Raw genomic sequence first — 20427 nt, forward strand, 5'->3', positions numbered from 1 at the left:
GTCAAGATGACCCTGACGCATGGGACCTTTATGACGCACCAGTGTCAGATAATAGTCCTGAATGTTATCCAGCTAGACCGTCGCCACCAGAGGATAGTACAGCCTACTCACAGGTGGTGTCGAGAGCAGCAGCATTTCATAATGTCAGCCTGCATGCTGAGCCCATTGAAGACGACTTTATTTTTAACACACTGTCGTCCACACACAGCCAGTATCAAAGTCTTCCTGTGCTACCCGGAATGCTAAAACACTCCAAAGAAGTGTTTGAAGAGCCTGTAAAAGGAAGGGCCATTACTCCAAGAGTGGAGAAAAAATATAAACCGCCACCAACACACCCCGTGTACATCACACAACAGCTAACACCGGACTCAGTTGTAGTAGGGGCTGCGCGCAAAAGAGCGAACTCACATACTTCAGGAGATGCACCACCTCCAGATAAAGAAAGTAGAAAATTCGACGCAGCAGGCAAAAGGGTGGCGGCACAGGCAGCAAACCAGTGGCGTATTGCCAATTCACAGGCTTTGTTGGCCAGATACGATAGGGCCCATTGGGACGAAATGCAACACTTTATAGAACATTTGCCCAAGGAGTTCCAAAAGAGAGCGCAGCAGGTAGTAGAAGAAGGACGGAGTATCTCCAACAATCAGATACGGTCAGCAATGGATGCTGCAGACACAGCTGCTAGAACTGTCAACACAGCAGTAACAATAAGGAGACATGCATGGCTGCGTACATCAGGATTTAAACCAGAAATACAGCAAGCTGTGCTGAATATGCCATTCAACGGACAGCAGTAGTTTGAGCCGGAGGTGGACACTGCGATCGAAAAACTTAAAAAAGACACTGACACGGCTAAAGCCATGGGTGCACTCTACTCCCCACAGGGCAGAGGCACATTTCGAAAAACGCAGTTTAGAGGGGGGTTTTGAGGACAAAGCACAGAACCCACAACCTCACAGACAAGACCCACTTACCAGAGCCAGGATCAGCGGGGAAGTTTTCGGGGACAATATAGAGGGGGACAATTCCAAAAGAATAGAGGAAAGTTCCAAAGTCCCAAAACTCCTCAAAACAAACAGTGACTTCCAAGTCACACATCCCCAACACATAACATCTGTGGGGGGAGACTAACCAAATTTTACAAACATTGGGAGGAAATAACAACAGACACTTGGGTCCTAGCAATTATCCAGCATGGTTATTGCATAGAATTTCTCAAATTCCCTCCAAACGTCCCACCGAAAACACACAATATGTCAAAACAACATATAGATCTTCTAGGACTAGAGGTTCAGGCATTGCTACTAAAAGAAGCAATAGAATTAGTACCATAACACCAGAAAGGAACAGGAGTTTACTCTCTGTACTTTCTCATACCCAAAAAAGACAAAACTCTGAGACCTATATTAGATCTCCGAACATTAAATACCTACATCAAATCAGATCACTTTCACATGGTGACATTACAAGATGTAATTCCACTACTCAAACAACAAGACTACATGACAACACTAGACCTAAAAGATGCATATTTCCATATACCGATACATCCTTCACACAGAAAGTACTTAAGGTTTGTATTCCAGGGGATACATTACCAATTCAAGGTGTTGCCATTCGGAATAACAACTGCGCCAAGAGTTTTTACAAAGTGCCTAGAAGTCGTAGCTGCACATATCAGAAGGCAGCAAATACATGTGTTCCCGTACCTAGACGATTGGTTAATCAAAACCAACACGCTACAAAAATGTTCACAACACACAAAGTAGGTCATAGAAACCCTCCACAAACTAGGTTTCTCAATCAACTACACAAAGTCACACCTTATACCGTGTCAAACACAGCCATACTTAGGGGCGATAATCAACACAGCAAAAGGGATTGCCACTCCAAGTCCACAAAGGGTTCAGGCATTTCACAATGTAATACAGGCCATGTATCCAAAACAAAAAATACAAGTCAAAATAGTGATGAAACTCCTAGGCATGATGTCCTCATGCATAGCCATTGTCCCAAACGCAAGGTTGCACATGCGGCCCTTACAACAGTGCCTAGCATCACAGTGGTCACAGGCACAGGGTCAACTTCTAGATCTGGTGTTGGTAGACCGCCAAACATACACCTCGCTTCAGTGGTGGAACAGTATAAATTTAAACAAAGGGCGGCCTTTCCAAGACCCAGTGCCACAATATGTAATAACGACAGATGCCTCCATGATAGGGTGGGGAGTACACCTCAATCAATACAGCATCCAAGGACAATGGGACACTCACCAAAAACAGTTTCACATAAATCACTTAGAACTATTAATAGTATTTCTAGCGCTGAAAGCATTTCAACCCATAATAAGTCACAAACACATTCTTGTCAAAACAGACATGACAACGATGTATTACCTAAACAAACAAGGAGGCACACACTCAACACAGTTGTGTCTCCTGGCACAAAGAATATGGCATTGGGCGATTCACAACAACATTCGCCTAATAGCACAATTTATTCCAGGAATTCAGAATCAGTTAGCAGACAATCTCTCTCGGGATCACCAACAGATCCACGAATGGGAGATTCACCCCCAAGTACTAAATACTTACTTCCAGAGTTGGGGAACACCACAAATAGATCTATTTGCAACATAGGAAAACGCAAAATGCCAAAACTTCGCATCCAGGTACCCACAAGATCAGTCTCAGGGCAATGCGTTATGGATCAGTTGGTCAGGGATATTTGCTTATGCTTTTCCCCCTCTCCCACTCCTTCCATATCTAGTAAACAAGTTGAGTCAAAACAAACTCAAACTCATACTAATAGCACCAACATGGGCAAGGCAACCTTGGTACACAAGACTACTAGACCTTTCAGTAGTGCCCCATGTCAAACTACCAAACATACCAGATCTGTTAACGCAACACAAACAACAGATCAGACACCCAAATCCAGCATCGCTGAATCTAGCAATCTGGCTCCTGAAGTCCTAGAGTTCGGACACTTAGACCTTACACATGAATGTATGGAGGTCATAAAACAAGTTAGGAAACCTACCACTAGACATTGCTATGCAAATAAGTGGAAAAGATTTGTTTATTACTGCCATAATAATCAAATTCAACCCTTACACGCATCTGCCAAAGACATCGTAGGATACTTACTACATTTGCAAAAGTCAAAGCTAGCTTTTTCTTCCATTAAGATACATCTTACAGCAATTTCAGCTTACCTGCAAATTACGCACTCATCTTCTCTATTTAGGTTACCAATCATAAAAGCATTTATGGAAGGTCTAAAGAGAATTATACCACCAAGAACACCACCAGTTCCTTCATGGAACCTCAATATTGTCTTAACACGACTCATGGGTCCACCTTTTGAGCCCATGCACTCTTGTGAAATGCAATACTTAACATGGAAAGTTGCATTTTTAATTGCCATCACATCTTTAAGAAGAGTAAGTGAGATTCAAGCATTTACCATACAAGAACCATTTATTCAAATACACAAGCATAAAGTAGTTCTACGGACAAATCCTAAATTTTTACCAAAAGTCATATCACCGTTCCACTTAAATCAAACAGTAGAATTACCAGTGTTCTTCCCACAGCCAGACTCTGTAGCTGAAAGAGCACTACATACATTAGACATCAAAAGAGCGTTAATGTACTACATTGACAGAACAAAACTAATTCGAAAAACAAAACAATTATTTATTGCTTTCCAAAAACCTCATACAGGAAATCCAATTTCTAAACAAGGCATTGCTAGATGGATAGTTAAGTGCATTCAAACCTGTTATCTTAAAGCAAAAAGAGATCTGCCTATTACACCAAAGGCACACTCAACTAGAAAGAAAGGTGCTACCATGGCCTTTCTAGGAAATATTCCAATGACCGAAATATGTAAGGCAGCTACATGGTCTACGCCTCATACATTTACCAAACACTACTATGTAGATGTGCTAACGGCACAAGCCACAGTAGGCCAAGCAGTACTACGTACATTGTTTCAAACAACTTCAACTCCTACAGGCTCAACCACCGCTTTTGGGGAGATAAGTGCTTACTAGTCTATGCACAGTATGTGTATCTGCAGCTACACATGCCATCGAACGGAAAATGTCACTTACCCAGTGTACATCTGTTCGTGGCATTAGTTGCTGCAGATTCACATGCGCCCACCCGCCTCCCCGGGAGCCTGTAGCCGTTTAGAAGTTGATCTTGAACATCTGTATATTTGTAAATATATTACTTTAAACTACATTATGTACATTACTCCATTGCATGGGCACTATTACTAGCATACACAACTCCTACCTCACCCTCTGCGGGGGAAAACAATCTAAGATGGAGTCGACGCCCATGCGCAATGGAGCCGAAATGGGAGGAGTCCCTCGGTCTCGTGACTCGAAAAGACTTCTTCGAAGAAAAACAACTTGTAACACTCCGAGCCCAACACCAGATGGCGGGATGTGCACAGCATGTGAATCTGCAGCAACTAATGCCACGAACAGATGTACACTGGGTAAGTGACATTTTCCTTATTTTTTTAATCTAAAAAACCAAAGGTTACAGGGACGTAATAGTTAAGCTTACATTTTAAACGTACCGAACCATAGAAATTCACCTGTTAAAGTTAGTTATCTCAAGTAACAATAACTCGTGCCCTAAGGTAACTATAACTCACGCCCTCGCCATGCAGTTTTTTCATCAAAAATGTTTCAGCAAATATTACATTGATATGTCAATGATGTTATTAAAGATGCCCTGAGTGCCGTAATTTGTGGGATAATTAGCAGTGCATGGCAAAGGCGCAAGTTATAGTTACCTTAGGGCAAGAGTTATAGTTGAGATAACTATAACAGGTGAATTTCTAAAGTTTGGTACATTTAAAATGTGAGCCCAACTATAACGTCCCTGTAACTTTTTTTTTTTTAAGTGAATTTCATTGTTTTTTTTTTTTTTTTTTAAATTCCATCCCCTAACTATAATAACCCTGTAAGCTTTATTTTTTCAGTGAATTTCTAAGTTTTTTTTAATGAAAAGTAATTTTCATTACTGTATGTTAATCCAACCACCAGTGCCTGGTGGCAGTTGGCTGCAGGGCCTGCCCTGTGGCCAGTCCTTGCAGCCAACCTCTATATCCACCCAACCGTTCACACTGCCCCCTCCCCAGGCCAACCTCACCCCAGGGAACCCATCCCTTGGGGCACGGTCTAAATGTATTAATTTTTTTGTTGGGGAGGGGAGGCACGTTGATCCCCCTTCCCCAGGCTGATCTCAGTTCTAGGCACCTAGCCTAAATATTGATTTTTTTTGGGGGGGAAGGCGGCACAGCCCCGTTTCCTAGGCCTATCTTGGGCCCGGGTACCACGTCCCTCACGGCCGACCTAAATATTTACATTTGTTTTGGGGAGTGGGGCTGGACGTCTCCGTTCTGAGGCTCATCTCGGGCCCGTGGGCCTGGCCATGTAGCCCCGTATTATATTTCAATAAAGAGGCTGCGCTGCCTCCACACTACTAGAATTGAGCCCTGAGGAGGTTGTGGTTTCCGGTACTGCGGGTGGGGGAGGCAGTGCACTACCCTCCCTGCATTGTATTTCTGTTGAGCCCTAGGGAGGTGGTGGTCCCAGAGGCCGGGGGAAGGGGGCCATGCACCGCCCCACACTGTATCTGAATAGAGCCCTGGGGTGGCGGTGGTCTCTGGGGGTGGCCAGGTGGCACCCTCACATTGTTTGTGATTGGTGCCCTGGGAGTTGGAGGTCCCTGTGGATGCAGAGGGGCCAGGTGCCCCCACAGCCCCGGGGATTGATAATTTCATTGTCCCCGGGACCTGGCCAAAACGGGGCCTCACAGAAACATGTGCAGGAGCCTGCACTTGTTTTTTTTTGCCAGATCATCTGCCACGTCTGCCAAAAATAAAATGTTTTATTGCTCTGGAGGAAGGGGAGGATGTGGAAAGTCCCTCTGGGACCCTAGCATCAGAGCTAAGGGGTCAGGGTGTCCCTACGCTGGCCCCTTTTGTTTTTGTTTTTTCATCTTTGTTACTGGGACTCTGCCAATACTTTGTTGAAGTGTTGGCAGCCAATCAAATCTCAGCACGAGATCGGGAGGGTTCGGGAATTCTTTGCGTCCCTATATGTATACATATTTTGATTTTTTAAAATTTCTCTAAAACTACTGAACACATTTACACCAAATAACAAAAAGGGCGCCTTCTGAACCAAAGGCTACCTCTCTATGCTAGGTGAATATCTGTGGTTTGGTACGCCCAAAATGGGAGCCTAACTATAACATCTATGTAACCTTTGTTTTTTTTAAGTGGAAAAAGAATATGTATATATAGATATAGATATAGATATATATGTTCAGTGGCATGTGTAGCTGCAGATACACATGCTGTGCACATCCCGCCATCTGGTGTTGGGCTCGGAGTGTTACAAGTTGTTTTTCTTCGAAGAAGACTTTTCGAGTCACGAGATCGAGGGACTCCTCCCATTTCGACTCCATTGCGCATGGGCGTTGACTCCATCTTAGATTGTTTTTTTTCCGCCATCGGGTTCGGACGTGTTCCTTTTCGCTCCGTGTTTCGGGTCGGAAAGTTAGTTAGAATCTCGGAAAAATCGTCGGTATTGTTTGCGTTCGGTATCGGGTTAGTTATAACAGATCGACACCGATTTTTGAAGAGCTCCAGTGGCCCTTCGGGTTTTTTTCGATCCCCCTGTCGGGGCCTGGTCGGCCCGGCCACGTGTCTCTTCAAGGCTGATGGAACGGACCCCATTCCGCTTCTGCCCAAAATGCCATAACAAGTATCCATATACAGATCAGCATCTGGTCTGTAACTTGTGTCTGTCTCCAGAGCACAAGGAGGATACCTGTGAAGCCTGTCGAGCGTTTTGGTCAAGGAAGACATTAAGAGACTGAAGAGCAAGAAGACTGCAGATGGCGTCGGCGCCGACAGGACAAGGGCGTTTCGAGGAGGAAGAAGAAAGCTTCTCCATCCATGAATCGGACTTGGACGAGCTCGATCCCGAAGAAACGACGAAAACCGTGAGTAAGACATCGAAACATAAAACTCACGAGAAGACAAACAAAAGCCCAGGGGACGCCACCGCCAACAGGCCATGGCTTAACCAGAAAGATAGGTGACCGATCATCGGCACCGAAAAAGGGCATGCATGTGGCGAAGTCATCTGACTCCGGTCGAGATACCGCCACACAGCAATCTCGGGCCCGAGACACCGGCCCCGAACAGATTCGGCACCGAGACAGCGGCACCGAAATGGTTCGGCACCGAGAAACCACGACGCCGAAAATAAAGAAGGTTGCCTCGGAGCCCAAAAAGGCGACCAAAAAGATTTCGATTCCGAAACATCCAGCATCGGAACCAAAAACAGGTTCCTACACAGAAGAACAGGGATTGTCCTCCCAGATGCAAGGACATAAGTTCGGAGAGGAACTTCAATCTGTTGAGCCAGACTACACTCAAAGAAGGCTCCACATTCAAAAAGACACAGGGAAGATAAGCACTCTTCCCCCAATTAAGATGAAAAGAAGACTTGCCTTTCAAGAAACGGACAAGCAGCCACAGGCAAAGGTGGCAAGACAAACAACTCCACCACCATCTCCACCACCATCAATGCATACATCACCGGTAGCCACTCCACCACTGATGCAATCTCCGACTCATACTGCAATGAGTCAAGATGATCCTGATGCATGGGACCTTTGTGATGCTCCTGTATCAGATAACAGCCCAGACTGTTACCCTACAAGGCTGTCGCCACCTGAAGACAGTACATCCTACACGCAGGTGGTCTCAAGGGCAGCTGCGTTTCATAACGTCACCTTGCATTCAGAACCAATTGAGGATGACTTTTTATTTAATACACTCTCCTCCACTCATAGCCAATACCAAAGCTTACCTATGCTCCCAGGAATGCTAAAACATTCAAATCAAATATTTCAGGAGCCTGTTAAAGGCAGAGCCATAACTCCAAGGGTGGAAAAAAAGTATAAGCCACCACCAACAGACCCTGTTTATATTACGCAGCAATTAGCACCAGATTCTGTGGTTGTTGGGGCAGCTCGCAAGAGAGCAAACTCTCATACCTTGGAGATGCACCACCTCCAGACAAGGAGAGTCGCAAATTCGATGCTGCGGGCAAAAGAGTTGCAGCACAAGCAGCAAACCAATGGCGTATTGCCAATTCACAAGCACTTTTGGCAAGATACGATAGAGCTCATTGGGACGAAATGCAGCATTTCATAGAACACTTACCCAAAGAGTTCCAGAAAAGGGCACAACAAGTGGTAGAAGAAGGACAAAGTATCTCCAATAATCAGATACGGTCATCAATGGACGCAGCAGATACAGCTGCAAGGACAGTAAATACTGCAATAACAATAAGGAGACACGCATGGTTGCGTACGTCAGGATTCAAGCCGGAAATACAACAAGCCGTGCTGAATATGCCCTTTAATGAACAGCAGTTGTTTGGGCCGGAAGTCGACACTGCTATTGAAAAACTCAAAAAAGATACTGATACCGCAAAAGCCATGGGCGCACTCTACTCCCCACAAAGCAGATGCACATTTCGCAAAACACCATTTAGGGGAGGGTTTCGAGGTCAACCTGCAGAGGCCACAACCTCACAAGCAAGGCCCACTTATCAAAGCCAATACCAGCGGGGAAGTTTTTGGGGGCAATATAGAGGGGCACAATTCCCAAAAAATAGAGGGAAGTTCCAAAGCCCCAAAACCCCTCAAAACAAACAGTGACTTCCAAGTCACACATCCCCAACACATAACACCTGTGGGGGGGAGACTAAGACAATTTTACAAACATTGGGAGGAGATAACAACAGACACTTGGGTACTGGCAATTATCCAGCATGGTTATTGCATAGAATTTCTCAAATTCCCTCCAAACGTGCCACCGAAAACACACAATATGTCAAAACAACATATAGATCTTCTAGGACTAGAAGTTCAGGCATTACTACTAAAAGAAGCAATAGAATTAGTACCAGAACACCAGAAAGGAACAGGAGTTTACTCTCTGTACTTTCTCATACCCAAAAAAGACAAGACTCTGAGACCTATATTAGATCTCCGAACATTAAATACCTACATCAAATCAGATCACTTTCACATGGTGACATTACAAGACGTAATCCCACTACTCAAACAACAAGACTACATGACAACACTAGACCTAAAGGATGCATATTTCCATATACCGATACATTCTTCACACAGAAAGTACTTAAGGTTTGTGTTCCAAGGAACACATTACCAATTCAAGGTGTTGCCATTCGGAATAACAACTGCGCCAAGAGTTTTTACAAAGTGCCTAGCAGTCGTAGCTGCACATATCAGAAGGCAGCAAATACATGTGTTCCCGTACCTAGACGATTGGTTAATCAAAACCAACACTCTAGAAAGGTGTTCACAAAACACAAAGTATGTCATAGAAACCCTACACAAACTAGGTTTCTCAATCAACTACACAAAGTCACACCTTCTGCCGTGTCAAACACAGCAATACTTAGGGGCGACAATCAACACAGCAAAAGGGATTGTCACTCCAAGTCCACAAAGGGTTCAGGCATTTCACAATGTAATACAGGCCATGTATCCAAGTCAAAAAGGTGATGAAACTCCTAGGCATGATGTCCTCATGCATAGCCATTGTCCCAAACGCAAGGTTGCACATGCGGCCCTTGCAACAGTGCCTAGCATCACAGTGGTCACAGGCACAGGGTCAAATTCTAGATCTGCTGTTGGTAGACCGCCAAACATACACCTCGCTTCAATGGTGGAACAGTATAAATTTAATCCAAGGGCAGCCTTTCCAAGACCCAGTGCCACAATACGTAATAACAACAGATGCCTCCATGATAGGGTGGGGAGCATACCTCAATCAATACAGCATCCAAGGACAATGGGACACTCACCAAAAACAGTTTCACATAAATCACTTAGAACTATTGGCAGTGTTTCTAGCGCTGAAAGCATTTCAACCCATAATAAGCTACAAACACATTCTTGTCAAAACAGACAACATGACAACGATGTATTACCTAAACAAACAGGGAGGCACACACTCAACACAGTTGTCTCCTGGCACAGAAAATATGGCATTGGGCGATTCACAACCACATTCGCCTAATAGCACAATTTATTCCAGGAATTCAGAACCAGCTAGCGGACAATCATTCTCGGGATCACCAACAGATCCACGAATGGGAGATTCACCCCCAAATACTGAATACTTAATTCCAGAGTTGGGGAACGCCACAAATAGATCTATTTGCAACAAAGGAAAACGCAAAATGCCAAAACTTCGCATCCAGGTACCCACAAGATCAGTCTCAGGGCAATGCGTTATGGATAAGTTGGTCAGGGATATTTGCTTACGCTTTTCCCCCTCTTCCACTCCTTCCATATCTAGTAAACAAGCTAAGTCAAAACAAACACAAACTCATACTAATAGCACCAACATGGGCAAGGCAACCTTGGTACACAACACTACTAGACCTCTCAGTAGTGCCTCATGTCAAACTACCAAACATACCAGATCTGTTAACGCAACACAAACAACAGATCAGACACCCAAATCCAGCATCGCTGAATCTAGCAATCTGGCTCCTGAAGTCCTAGAGTTCGGACATTTAGACCTTACACAGGAATGTATTGAGGTCATAAAACAAGCTAGGAAACCTACCACTAGACATTGCTATGCAAATAAGTGGAAAAGATTTGTCTATTACTGCCACAATAATCAAATTCAACCCTTACACGCATCTGCCAAAGACATCGTAGGATACTTACTACATTTGCAAAAATCAAAGCTAGCTTTTTCTTCCATTAAAATACATCTTACAGCAATTTCAGCTTACCTGCAAATTACCCACTCAACTTCCCTATTTAGAATACCAGTCATAAAAGCATTTATGGAAGGTCTAAAGAGAATTAGACCACCAAGAACACCACCAGTTCCTTCGTGGAACCTCAACATTGTGTTAACACGACTCATGGGTCCACCTTTTGAGCCCATGCACTCTTGTGAAATGCAATACTTAACATGGAAAGTTGCATTTTTAATTGCCATCACATCTTTAAGAAGAGTAAGTGAGATTCAAGCATTTACCATACAAGAACCATTTATTCAGATACACAAGCATAAGGTAGTTCTACGAACAAATCCAAGATTTTTGCCAAAAGTCATATCACCGTTCCACTTAAATCAAACAGTAGAATTACCAGTGTTCTTCCCACAGCCAGACTCTGTAGCTGAAAGAGCATTACATACATTGGACATCAAAAGAGCGTTAATGTACTACATTGACAGAACAAAACTAATTCGCAAAACAATTATTTATTGCTTTCCAAAAACCTCATACAGGAAATCCAATTTCTAAGCAAGGCATTGCTAGATGGATAGTTAAGTGCATTCAAACCTGTTATCTTAAAGCTAAAAGAGAACTGCCTATTACACCAAAGGCACACTCAACTAGAAAGAAAGGTGCTACCATGGCCTTTCTAGGAAATATTCCAATGACAGAAATATGTAAGGCAGCTACATGGTCTACGCCTCATACATTTACCAAACACTACTGTGTAGACGTGCTAACAACACAGCAAGCCACGGTGGGCCAAGCAGTACTACAAACACTGTTTCAGACAACTTCAACTCCTACAGGCTGAGCCACCGATTTTGGGGAGATAACTGCTTACTAGTCTATGCACAGCATGTGTATCTGCAGCTACACATGCCACCGAACGGAAAATGTCACTTACCCAGTGTACATCTGTTCGTGGCATTAGTCGCTGCAGATTCACATGCGCCCACCCGCCTCCCCGGGAGCCTGTAGCCGTTTAGAAGTTGATCTTGAACATCTGTACATTTGTAAATATATATATTACTTTAAACTACATTATGTACATACGTATTCACTCCATTGCATGGGCACAATTACTAGCATATACAACTCCTACCTCACCCTCTGCGGGGGAAAACAATCTAAGATGGAGTCGACGCCCATGCGCAATGGAGTCGAAATGGGAGGAGTCCCTCGATCTCGTGACTCGAAAAGACTTCTTCGAAGAAAAACAACTTGTAACACTCCGAGCCCAACACCAGATGGCGGGATGTGCACAGCATGTGAATCTGCAGTGACTAATGCCACGAACAGATGTACACTGGGTAAGTGACATTTTCCATATATGTTCAGTGGCATGTGTAGCTGCAGATACTTATGCTATGCATATCTATTCCGACATCTAGTGTTGAGCTCGGAGTGTTACAAGTTATTTTTCTTTGAAGAAGTCTTTTTGGAGTCACGGGATCGAGTGACTCCTCCTCTCTGTTACAGTGTGCATGGGCATTAACCCCATAGTTAGATTGTTTTCTTTCCGCTGTCGGGTTCGGACGTGTTTCCTCTCGCTCCGTGATTTCGAATCAGAAAACACCAGAAGACCTGTTTATTCGTCGATATTGTTTCGATTGTGTTTCCAATCTAGAATCGAACCGGTAGTACCGTCGGAACCTTCATTTCACCCTTTGGGTCGTGTGCGCCTGACTTTGGCCTGTTCAGGCCTGCTGCGTGGAAACCCTGATGGATCGGACTCCATTTCGTTTCTGCCCTCAGTGCCACGCAAAGTACCCATATACAGACCCACACCTGGTTTGTAATTTGTGCCTTTCTCCAGACCATCGGGAGGAAGATTGCGAAGCCTGTCGATCGTTTCGATCAAAGAAGACCTTGAGAGATCTCAGGGCCCAAAGACTAGAAATGGCTTTGAAAAGCACCGAACATCTCGACGTCATGGAGGAAGAGCAGGCACAGACAGCATTCTCCATCCGAGACACAGACTCCGAGCAAGAATCGGAAGACGATAGACCCATCACAGCTGGACAGTATGTGAGTACGTGGGCCCCTACACCCTTACATAAAAAACATCCGAAGGCCTTCCGTACACCACTGCTGGAAGACCATGGTTCGGCCCGAAAAAAGACTGTTGGCAACTGACCTTCGGGGGTCGGCACCGAAAAAGGCCACTTCTCTGTCCACATCGGAGTTGAATAAATCGTTTAAAGTTTCCACCTCAGATTCCAGTAAACGACCTCATTCCTCGGAGTCGAAAATTCAACACTCTGTTTTGGAACCAAAACAACTGACTACTTTTTCGGGACTGAAAGAGATCCAAAGTTCGGAGCCAAACAAATCCTCATACGCAGAGGAACGGGGCCTTTCGAGAAAATGAAAGCAAATCTCAAAGCCCGTGCAGGAATCTCACAAAGCTTCTGAAGAAGAGACTGATATTGAGGCAATATTAGAGGTTATGGATGAAAGTCAATCGAGAATCCATATACATAAGGAGACTAGACAAATCATCACTGCACCTCCTTTAAAAACTAAACGAAAGCTGGCTTTTCAAGAGGAGTTAGACTCTGTTCAACCACCAGCAAAAGTGCAGAAACAAAAGGAGAAACCAGCACCTCTCCCTACTTCTCCTCCTCACTCTCCACAGCTTTCTTTTTCAAGTCACAATAGTCCAACACCATTGCCTTCTCCAACACACTCATTATATTCATGTGGAGATACAGTAGACCCATGGGATCTCTATGACCCTGATCCCATTTCAGACAATGATCTAGACATCTACCCTTCTAAACCTTCTCCTCCAGAAGACTCCGATACTGCAAAAGCAATAGGGCATTATATACCACACCATAGAGAAGCTCCTTTCGCAGACCCAGGTTAGAGAAGGTTTTAAGCCACAGTCCTCTGATGCTTCTACCTCCCAGACAAAGCAAGGACAACAAACCCAATATCAAAGAGGGGGGTTTAGAGGGTCCTATAGAGGACAATATTTCAGGAACAGAGGCAAGTTCCAAACCTCAAAGCAAGCCACTACACCACCTAAGCATTGACTTCCTTCCCACCCCTCCACTCCACACTTATCCTGTGGGGGGGGAAGACTTCAGCATTTCCATTCTCATTGGCAAAATATCACCACAGACAATTGGGTATTATCAATTAACCGCAATGGCTATTGCATAGCATTAATCTCCACCCCTCCAAACATTCCACCACGATACCACAAATTGTCCCCAGAACACAACGTTCTGTTGCAACAAGAGGTACAATCTCTACTATTAAAACAAGCAATAGAATTAGTTCCACATTCTCAACAAGGTACAGGAGTATACTCGCTATACTTCCTCATTCCCAAAAAAGACGGCACCCTCAGGCCCATCTTGGACCTCCTACCTCTCAATCTGTATATTCTGTCAGAGCATTTTTACATGGTAACTGCAGGATGTCATTCCACTACTACAAAAACAAGATTGCATGACTGCTTTAGACCTCAAATATGTGTATTTCCACCTACCCATCCATCCAGCTCACAGAAAATACCTCAGGTTCGGCACAGCAGGAACAAATTACCAGTTCAAAGTTTTGCCATTCGGCATAACAACAGCTCCAAGAGTGTTCACAAAATGTCTAGCCGTAGTAGCAGCCTACTTAAGAAGACAACACATTCACGTCTTTCCATATCTAGACGATTGGCTAATAAAACCAAGCAATTTAACACAATGCCAACAACACACTCAAATGTGATAGAAACCCTACATACACTAGGGTTCACTCTCAATTACCAAAAATTACACCTTCAACCAGCACAAGTACAACCTTACCTAGGTGCTATTCTAAATACTCAGAAAGCCCAAGCATATCCAAATACACAAAGGATACAAGCTTTCCAAAATCTCATACCACAAATGCAGCCAAATCAACAATATACTGTAAGATTCATCATGAAAATTCTAGGGACGATGGCATCTTGCGTAGCTATAGTTCCACATGCAACACTAAACATGAGGCCCTTACAACAGTGATTCTCACAACAATGGTCTTAGGAACACGGTCAACTTCAAGATCCAGGGTTGGTGGACCAGCAAACACATTTGTCCCTTCAATGGTGGAATCTCATCAATCTAATGAAGGGGCGGTCATTACAAGACCCTGGGCCTCGGACCATAATCACAAAAGACGCATCCATGATAGGTTGGGGAGCTCATCTCAACAATCATACCATTCAAGGAGAATGGGATGCCAAAGAAAAACAGTTTCACATAAACCACCTAGAATTATTAGCTGTATTTCTTGCCCTAAAAGCGTTTCAACCTATTCTCAAACAGAAGACTGTGCTAATAAAAACAGACAACATGACAACCATGTAGTACCTCAACAAACAGGGCGGGACACATTCATCCCAACTGTCACTACCAGCCCAAACAACATGGAAATGGGCAATTCACAATCACATTCATCTGCTAGCACAATATATTCTAGGGATAGACAATCAGCTGGCAGATCTCCTAAGCAGGAATCACCAACTAACTCACGAATGTGAGATTCACTCCCAAGTACTTCAAAAGTACTTTCAAAAGTGGGGGACACCAGAAATAGACCTGTTCGCAACAAGCGAAAACGCGAAATGCCAAAACTTCGCATCCAGACACCCACATCCCCTATCCAAGGGCAATGCTCTAGGGATCAATTGGTCAGGGATATTTGCTTACGTGTTTCCCCCTCTCCCACTACTTCCCTTCCTGGTAAGCAAACTATGTGAAACATCACTCACCATGATACTCCTAGCCCCAACGAGGGCACGTCAACATTAGTACACAACACTCTTAGATCTGTCTGTAGTACCTCATTCCAAATTCCCAAACAGACCAGACTTGTTAACAAAGAACAATGGTCAAATGAGGCACCCAAACCTCAATGCCCTCAATCTGGCGATTTGGCTCCTGAAGTTTTAGAGTTTGTTTACCTAAAGCTTCCATCAGAATGTATGGAAGTAATTAAACAAGCACGTAAACCTACTACTAGAGAATGTTACGCAAACAAGTGAAAAAGATTTGTCTATTACTGTCAATCTAAAAACACTAAACCACTTACAGCATCTATACAAGATATGCTATGCTATCTACTTCATTTGCAGAAATCAAATTCAGCTTTCTCGTCCATCAAAATCCACCTTACTGCAATATCTGCTTATTTCCAAACTATTCAACACACTTCTCTGCTCAGAGTTCCTGTTATTAAAGCCTTCATGGAAGGATTAAAATGCATTATTCAACCCAGAACACCACCTGTTCCTTCCTGGAATTTAAATATTGTACTTACCAGACTTATGGGCCCACCTTTTGAACTCATGCACTCTTGTCAATTCAATTTTTAACATGGAAAGTTGCCTTCCTTGTAGCTATTACTTCCTTATGAAGGGTTAGTGAAATACAAGCGTTCACTCTTGAAGGATCTTTCTTCCAAGTATACAAACATAAAGTTGTACTTAGGACAAATCCAAAATTTCTACCAAAAGCAGTATCTCCTTTTCACATCACTCAAACAGTGGAATTGCTAGTCTTCTTTCCACAGCCAGACTCTGTGGCAGAAACAGCTCTTCATACCTTAGATCTCAAAAGAGCTCTTATGTACTACATTGACAGAACTAAAGATTTTAGAAAGACAAAACAACTTTTTGTTGCCTTTCAACATCCACATAAAGGTAATCCTATATCTGAACAAGGCTTAGCAAGATGCATTGTTAGATATAAATCCAAACATGCTACATCTTAGCAAAGAGAAAACTTTTAATCACTCCTAGAGCACATTTCACAAGAAAGAAAGGTGCATCAATGGCATTTTTAGAGAACATACCAGTGGCTTGTATCTGTAAAGCTGCCACATGGTCAACTCTTCAAACTTTTACAAAACACTATTGTGTTGATGTTTTCTCTCAGCAACAGGCTATTGTAGGCCAGGCTGTATTAAGAACACTATTTCAAACAACTTCAACTCCTACAGGCTAGCCACCGCTATTTTCTGGGAGGACTAACTGCTTTGTAGTCTATGCATAGCATGTGTATCTGCAGCTACACATCCCATCGAACGGAAAATGTCACTTACCCAGTGTACATCTGTTCGTGGCGTGTAGTGCTGCAGATTCACATGCACCCTCCCTCCTCCCTGGAAGCCTGTAGTCGTTCAAGTTCAATATTTGTACATATGTATATACATTTACATTTGCATGGATATCTCTTTATATTCTTATAATCTATCACTCCTTCCTTCACCCTTTGGGGTAAAACAATCTAACTATGGAGTCCATGCCCATGCGCACTGTAACAGAGAGGAGGAGTCACTCGATCCTGTGACTCCGAAAATACTTCTTAGAAGAAAAACAACTTGTAATACCCCGAGCCCAACACGAGATGTCAAAAGGGATATGCCTAGCATGTGAATCTGCAGCACTACATGCCACGAACAGATGTACACCGGGTAAGTGACATTTTCCATATATATAATTTCTAGTATAGTTTAGAATATTGTCTTCCCGTGAAAGTCAAATCTGCTTCTCAAGATGTTTTTCTACTTTGTGCCTCTATATGGAAGTCACTAAGCATTCAATATTCTGAATAAAATATGGAAGCAACATTGTGTTACGGAGGTTAAATAAAAAAATAATGCTCAACAATCCAAACATGAATTGGAACTTTATTTTGCAACACCTGTTGCGATCTGAAATCAAGATGGTTTTGGGTGGATGCTCTTCCACCAGCTGTCTCTTTCCGATCAGGTTTAGCACAAGAATGTGTTGGAAAGAAGGACTTAAATTACTTTGTAGCTAATATTTAATTCTAGCCTTGTGCACATGGTAAAACAAATACTTAGAATAAAGGTTTTTATGAAAGGAAGGGTTGACCCATATTTGCTGTTTAAAATGTAAAGCGGTGCTCTTTGTTCAGTACAAATTGATGTTTTTTGTAGGCTTGAAATTAGCATATTTCATAGGAACAGTGCTTATATGCATTTATAGAATAGGTATTTACATTAACATTTATTTGTTTGCCTTTTTATTCAGATGTGAATTTTGTCATAAAAGATTTAAAAGGTCTAGCCATTTAAAGCAGCATGTACGATCACATACAGGCGAGAAGCCGTACAAGTGCACACTGTGTGGCCGTGGATTTGTTTCAGCAGGGGTTCTAAAATCACATGAAAAAACACACACAGGTAATTACATCTTGTTTCCTTGTTCTTATCTGGATTTGAACATTTTTTACATTTACATCTATATTTCCTAAGAATGATCTTTTCCCTAGTCCAACATCTTCAGAATCATCTCTTGCAAGCTTTGTCTATGGCTAATTCAGTTGCCATTATTGATGTTACTAACAATCAGAAAAAAATATTTTGGTATATCATTTGATGTTATTTATGCGTTTTCCTTTTATTGAAACCCCAATCTGATAGAGAATTCTAGCTGCAGATTCTTTACCTTTGAATTCCCTGACATCAGCTTAGAATACCCAATTTTTTTGCTGAGCAATAAATACTCTGTGCGCGCCGTTGGGTGGCGTCGTTCGGATCCGCATGCGTCGTTCGGCTCCACGTGGCTTCATCAGCGTCGTTGGAGCTGTCTGTGACATCACGGTCAACCATAAAGGCACCACCCCGGCGCACGTACGTTAGATCTTTTCTTTCCGCGCCGGTTAAGCACAGGTCCTGGATCGAGCTACCCTCTGCCTTTTTTCTACTATTTTGTTGAAGATTTTTTGTGTCTGTGCAAGAATGTCATTGAGGTAGACAGGGTTTAAGCCGTGTGGCACATGCTATCGAACCATGTCGGTGACGGACCCCCACCAGGTATGTCTCTGGTGCCTCGACAGAGACCATGGCTCAAAGTCATGCTCTGACCACCAGGCCATAGCCTTGAAAGCTTTGAGAGACCAGTCTCTTAAGCTCATGGCAGCCCGACAGTCGACTTCGGTAGGCACAATTCCTAGGAGGCCGTGGTCCTGCTCTAGGAGGAGGTCGCGGCACCACTCCAGGAGCCCCAAGTCCTCTCTTTCGTACTCGAGGTCCTCAGGGCACTCGGGGAAGAGGCACAAGAAGAAGAAAAGTCCAAGCGGACTCCGACTTCGCCATGCCCGTCTGCGGAGGAGGCATCACAGGAATGTTTTTTTTTTTTTGATAAACAAGTTTTATTGTTTTGAGAAAAATAATAAATAATAATAAACCAGCAACAATGAACAAAAACAGTGATAGGTCAGGCAGAGCGCAATTACAGTTCCATATAACATTGTATACGAGGTTAAGGACATTAGTGATTATCAAACAGATAGATACCATACGGGAAGTCAAAGTTTAGAACTGTGGGATTTGTCCATTGCCTTGTTTCCAGTACTGCCGTCTTGGCCAGGTTCCCATCTTCTATTATAGTAGCAAGTCTACCCATCTCCCATATATCTTTTCAAATTTCCGGGGACACCCTCTAGAATCATAGACCACCTTTTCTTGGGTCGCACACCAGTCTACCCCTTTCTTCCATTTATGGAGTTTTGGGCCCTCGGGGGAGATCCAGGTTGCTGCTATGTCCCTTTTAGCTATCAACAGGGCTGTGGCTACCAGTGCTCGGTGAGCCCGTGTTCCTCTCATGCCCTCCATTACGCCCAGCAGGACTAATTTGGCAGTTCTTTGTATTTCACCATTTAAGACTTTCTCCAGCACTCGAAACACTGATTCCCAATAGGACTGAATCACTTGACATGACCAGACCATGTGGAAAAAATCTGCAGGTTCAAGCAAGCATCTTGGGCATTGGGGCGAGGGTCGTAGACCTGCGTGGTATAGCCTAGCAGGAGATAAGTACGCACTGTGCAGGTAATAGAATTGCACTGTGCGGAGCTTGGCCGACACTACTAAGGACCTGGGTGCCATCAGTGCTTCCCTCCATTCTGTATCTTCTAGGGCTCCCACCCATGCTTCCCATCTGGGTCTAATGAGGTTCACGTCTCCAGGGGCATTGTTAACTAACATTTTATAGATTTGGGAAACCCCTTTCCCTCCCAGGTTTCCCATGAGTAGTTTGGCTTCTAGCGGGTTAGATTCTGGTAGAGAACTTGCCGTCGGTATGTGGGTTTTTAAAGCATGCCTGAGTTGGAGATATCGGAAGAATTGTGTTGGGGCTAGTTGAAAATCCTTCCTTAAGTCTTGAAAAGATTTCATGGAGTCCCCTGCCCACACGTCACCAACCAGGGAGATGCCCACCAGATCCCATTCCCGGAATCCCTCTAGTGCTGCAGTTGCGCTTAACCATTTCCCTCTCCATAGTGGTGTTTGGTGTGTAACAGTGGTGTTCCAGTGGGTGTATCTCAGGGCAGCCCGCCATGTCTGGAAAATCACTTTGGTAACTTCTCCCATCTCTTGGGGCAGGGGATTCCCGTACATGATGTCTAGAAGGCGGGGAAACCCTAGGGTCTCCAATTCTACTCGGTAGGCTGGGTCTCCCCATCCCCCATTAAACCAGTCGTGTATCACTGTTAATTGGGAGGCTAAGTAGTAAAGGTAGG

At 43.7% G+C, this 20427-nt stretch overlaps 1 protein-coding gene across 3 annotated transcripts in view; it reads left to right on the forward strand.

Annotated features, from left to right (window-relative positions):
• Positions 1 to 20427, forward strand: part of ZNF236 (zinc finger protein 236) — a 1086161-nt gene that overhangs the window by 535321 nt on the left and 530413 nt on the right. For all 3 annotated transcript variants that reach the window (XM_069218833.1, XM_069218835.1, XM_069218834.1), the window contains one exon: positions 17937 to 18088. In XM_069218833.1, coding sequence (XP_069074934.1) covers positions 17937 to 18088 — 152 coding nt within the window. The remainder of the gene's footprint in view (positions 1 to 17936; positions 18089 to 20427) is intronic.

Source organism: Pleurodeles waltl, chromosome 2_1 (assembly GCF_031143425.1).
Source record: "Pleurodeles waltl isolate 20211129_DDA chromosome 2_1, aPleWal1.hap1.20221129, whole genome shotgun sequence".
NCBI lineage: Eukaryota > Metazoa > Chordata > Amphibia > Caudata > Salamandridae > Pleurodeles > Pleurodeles waltl.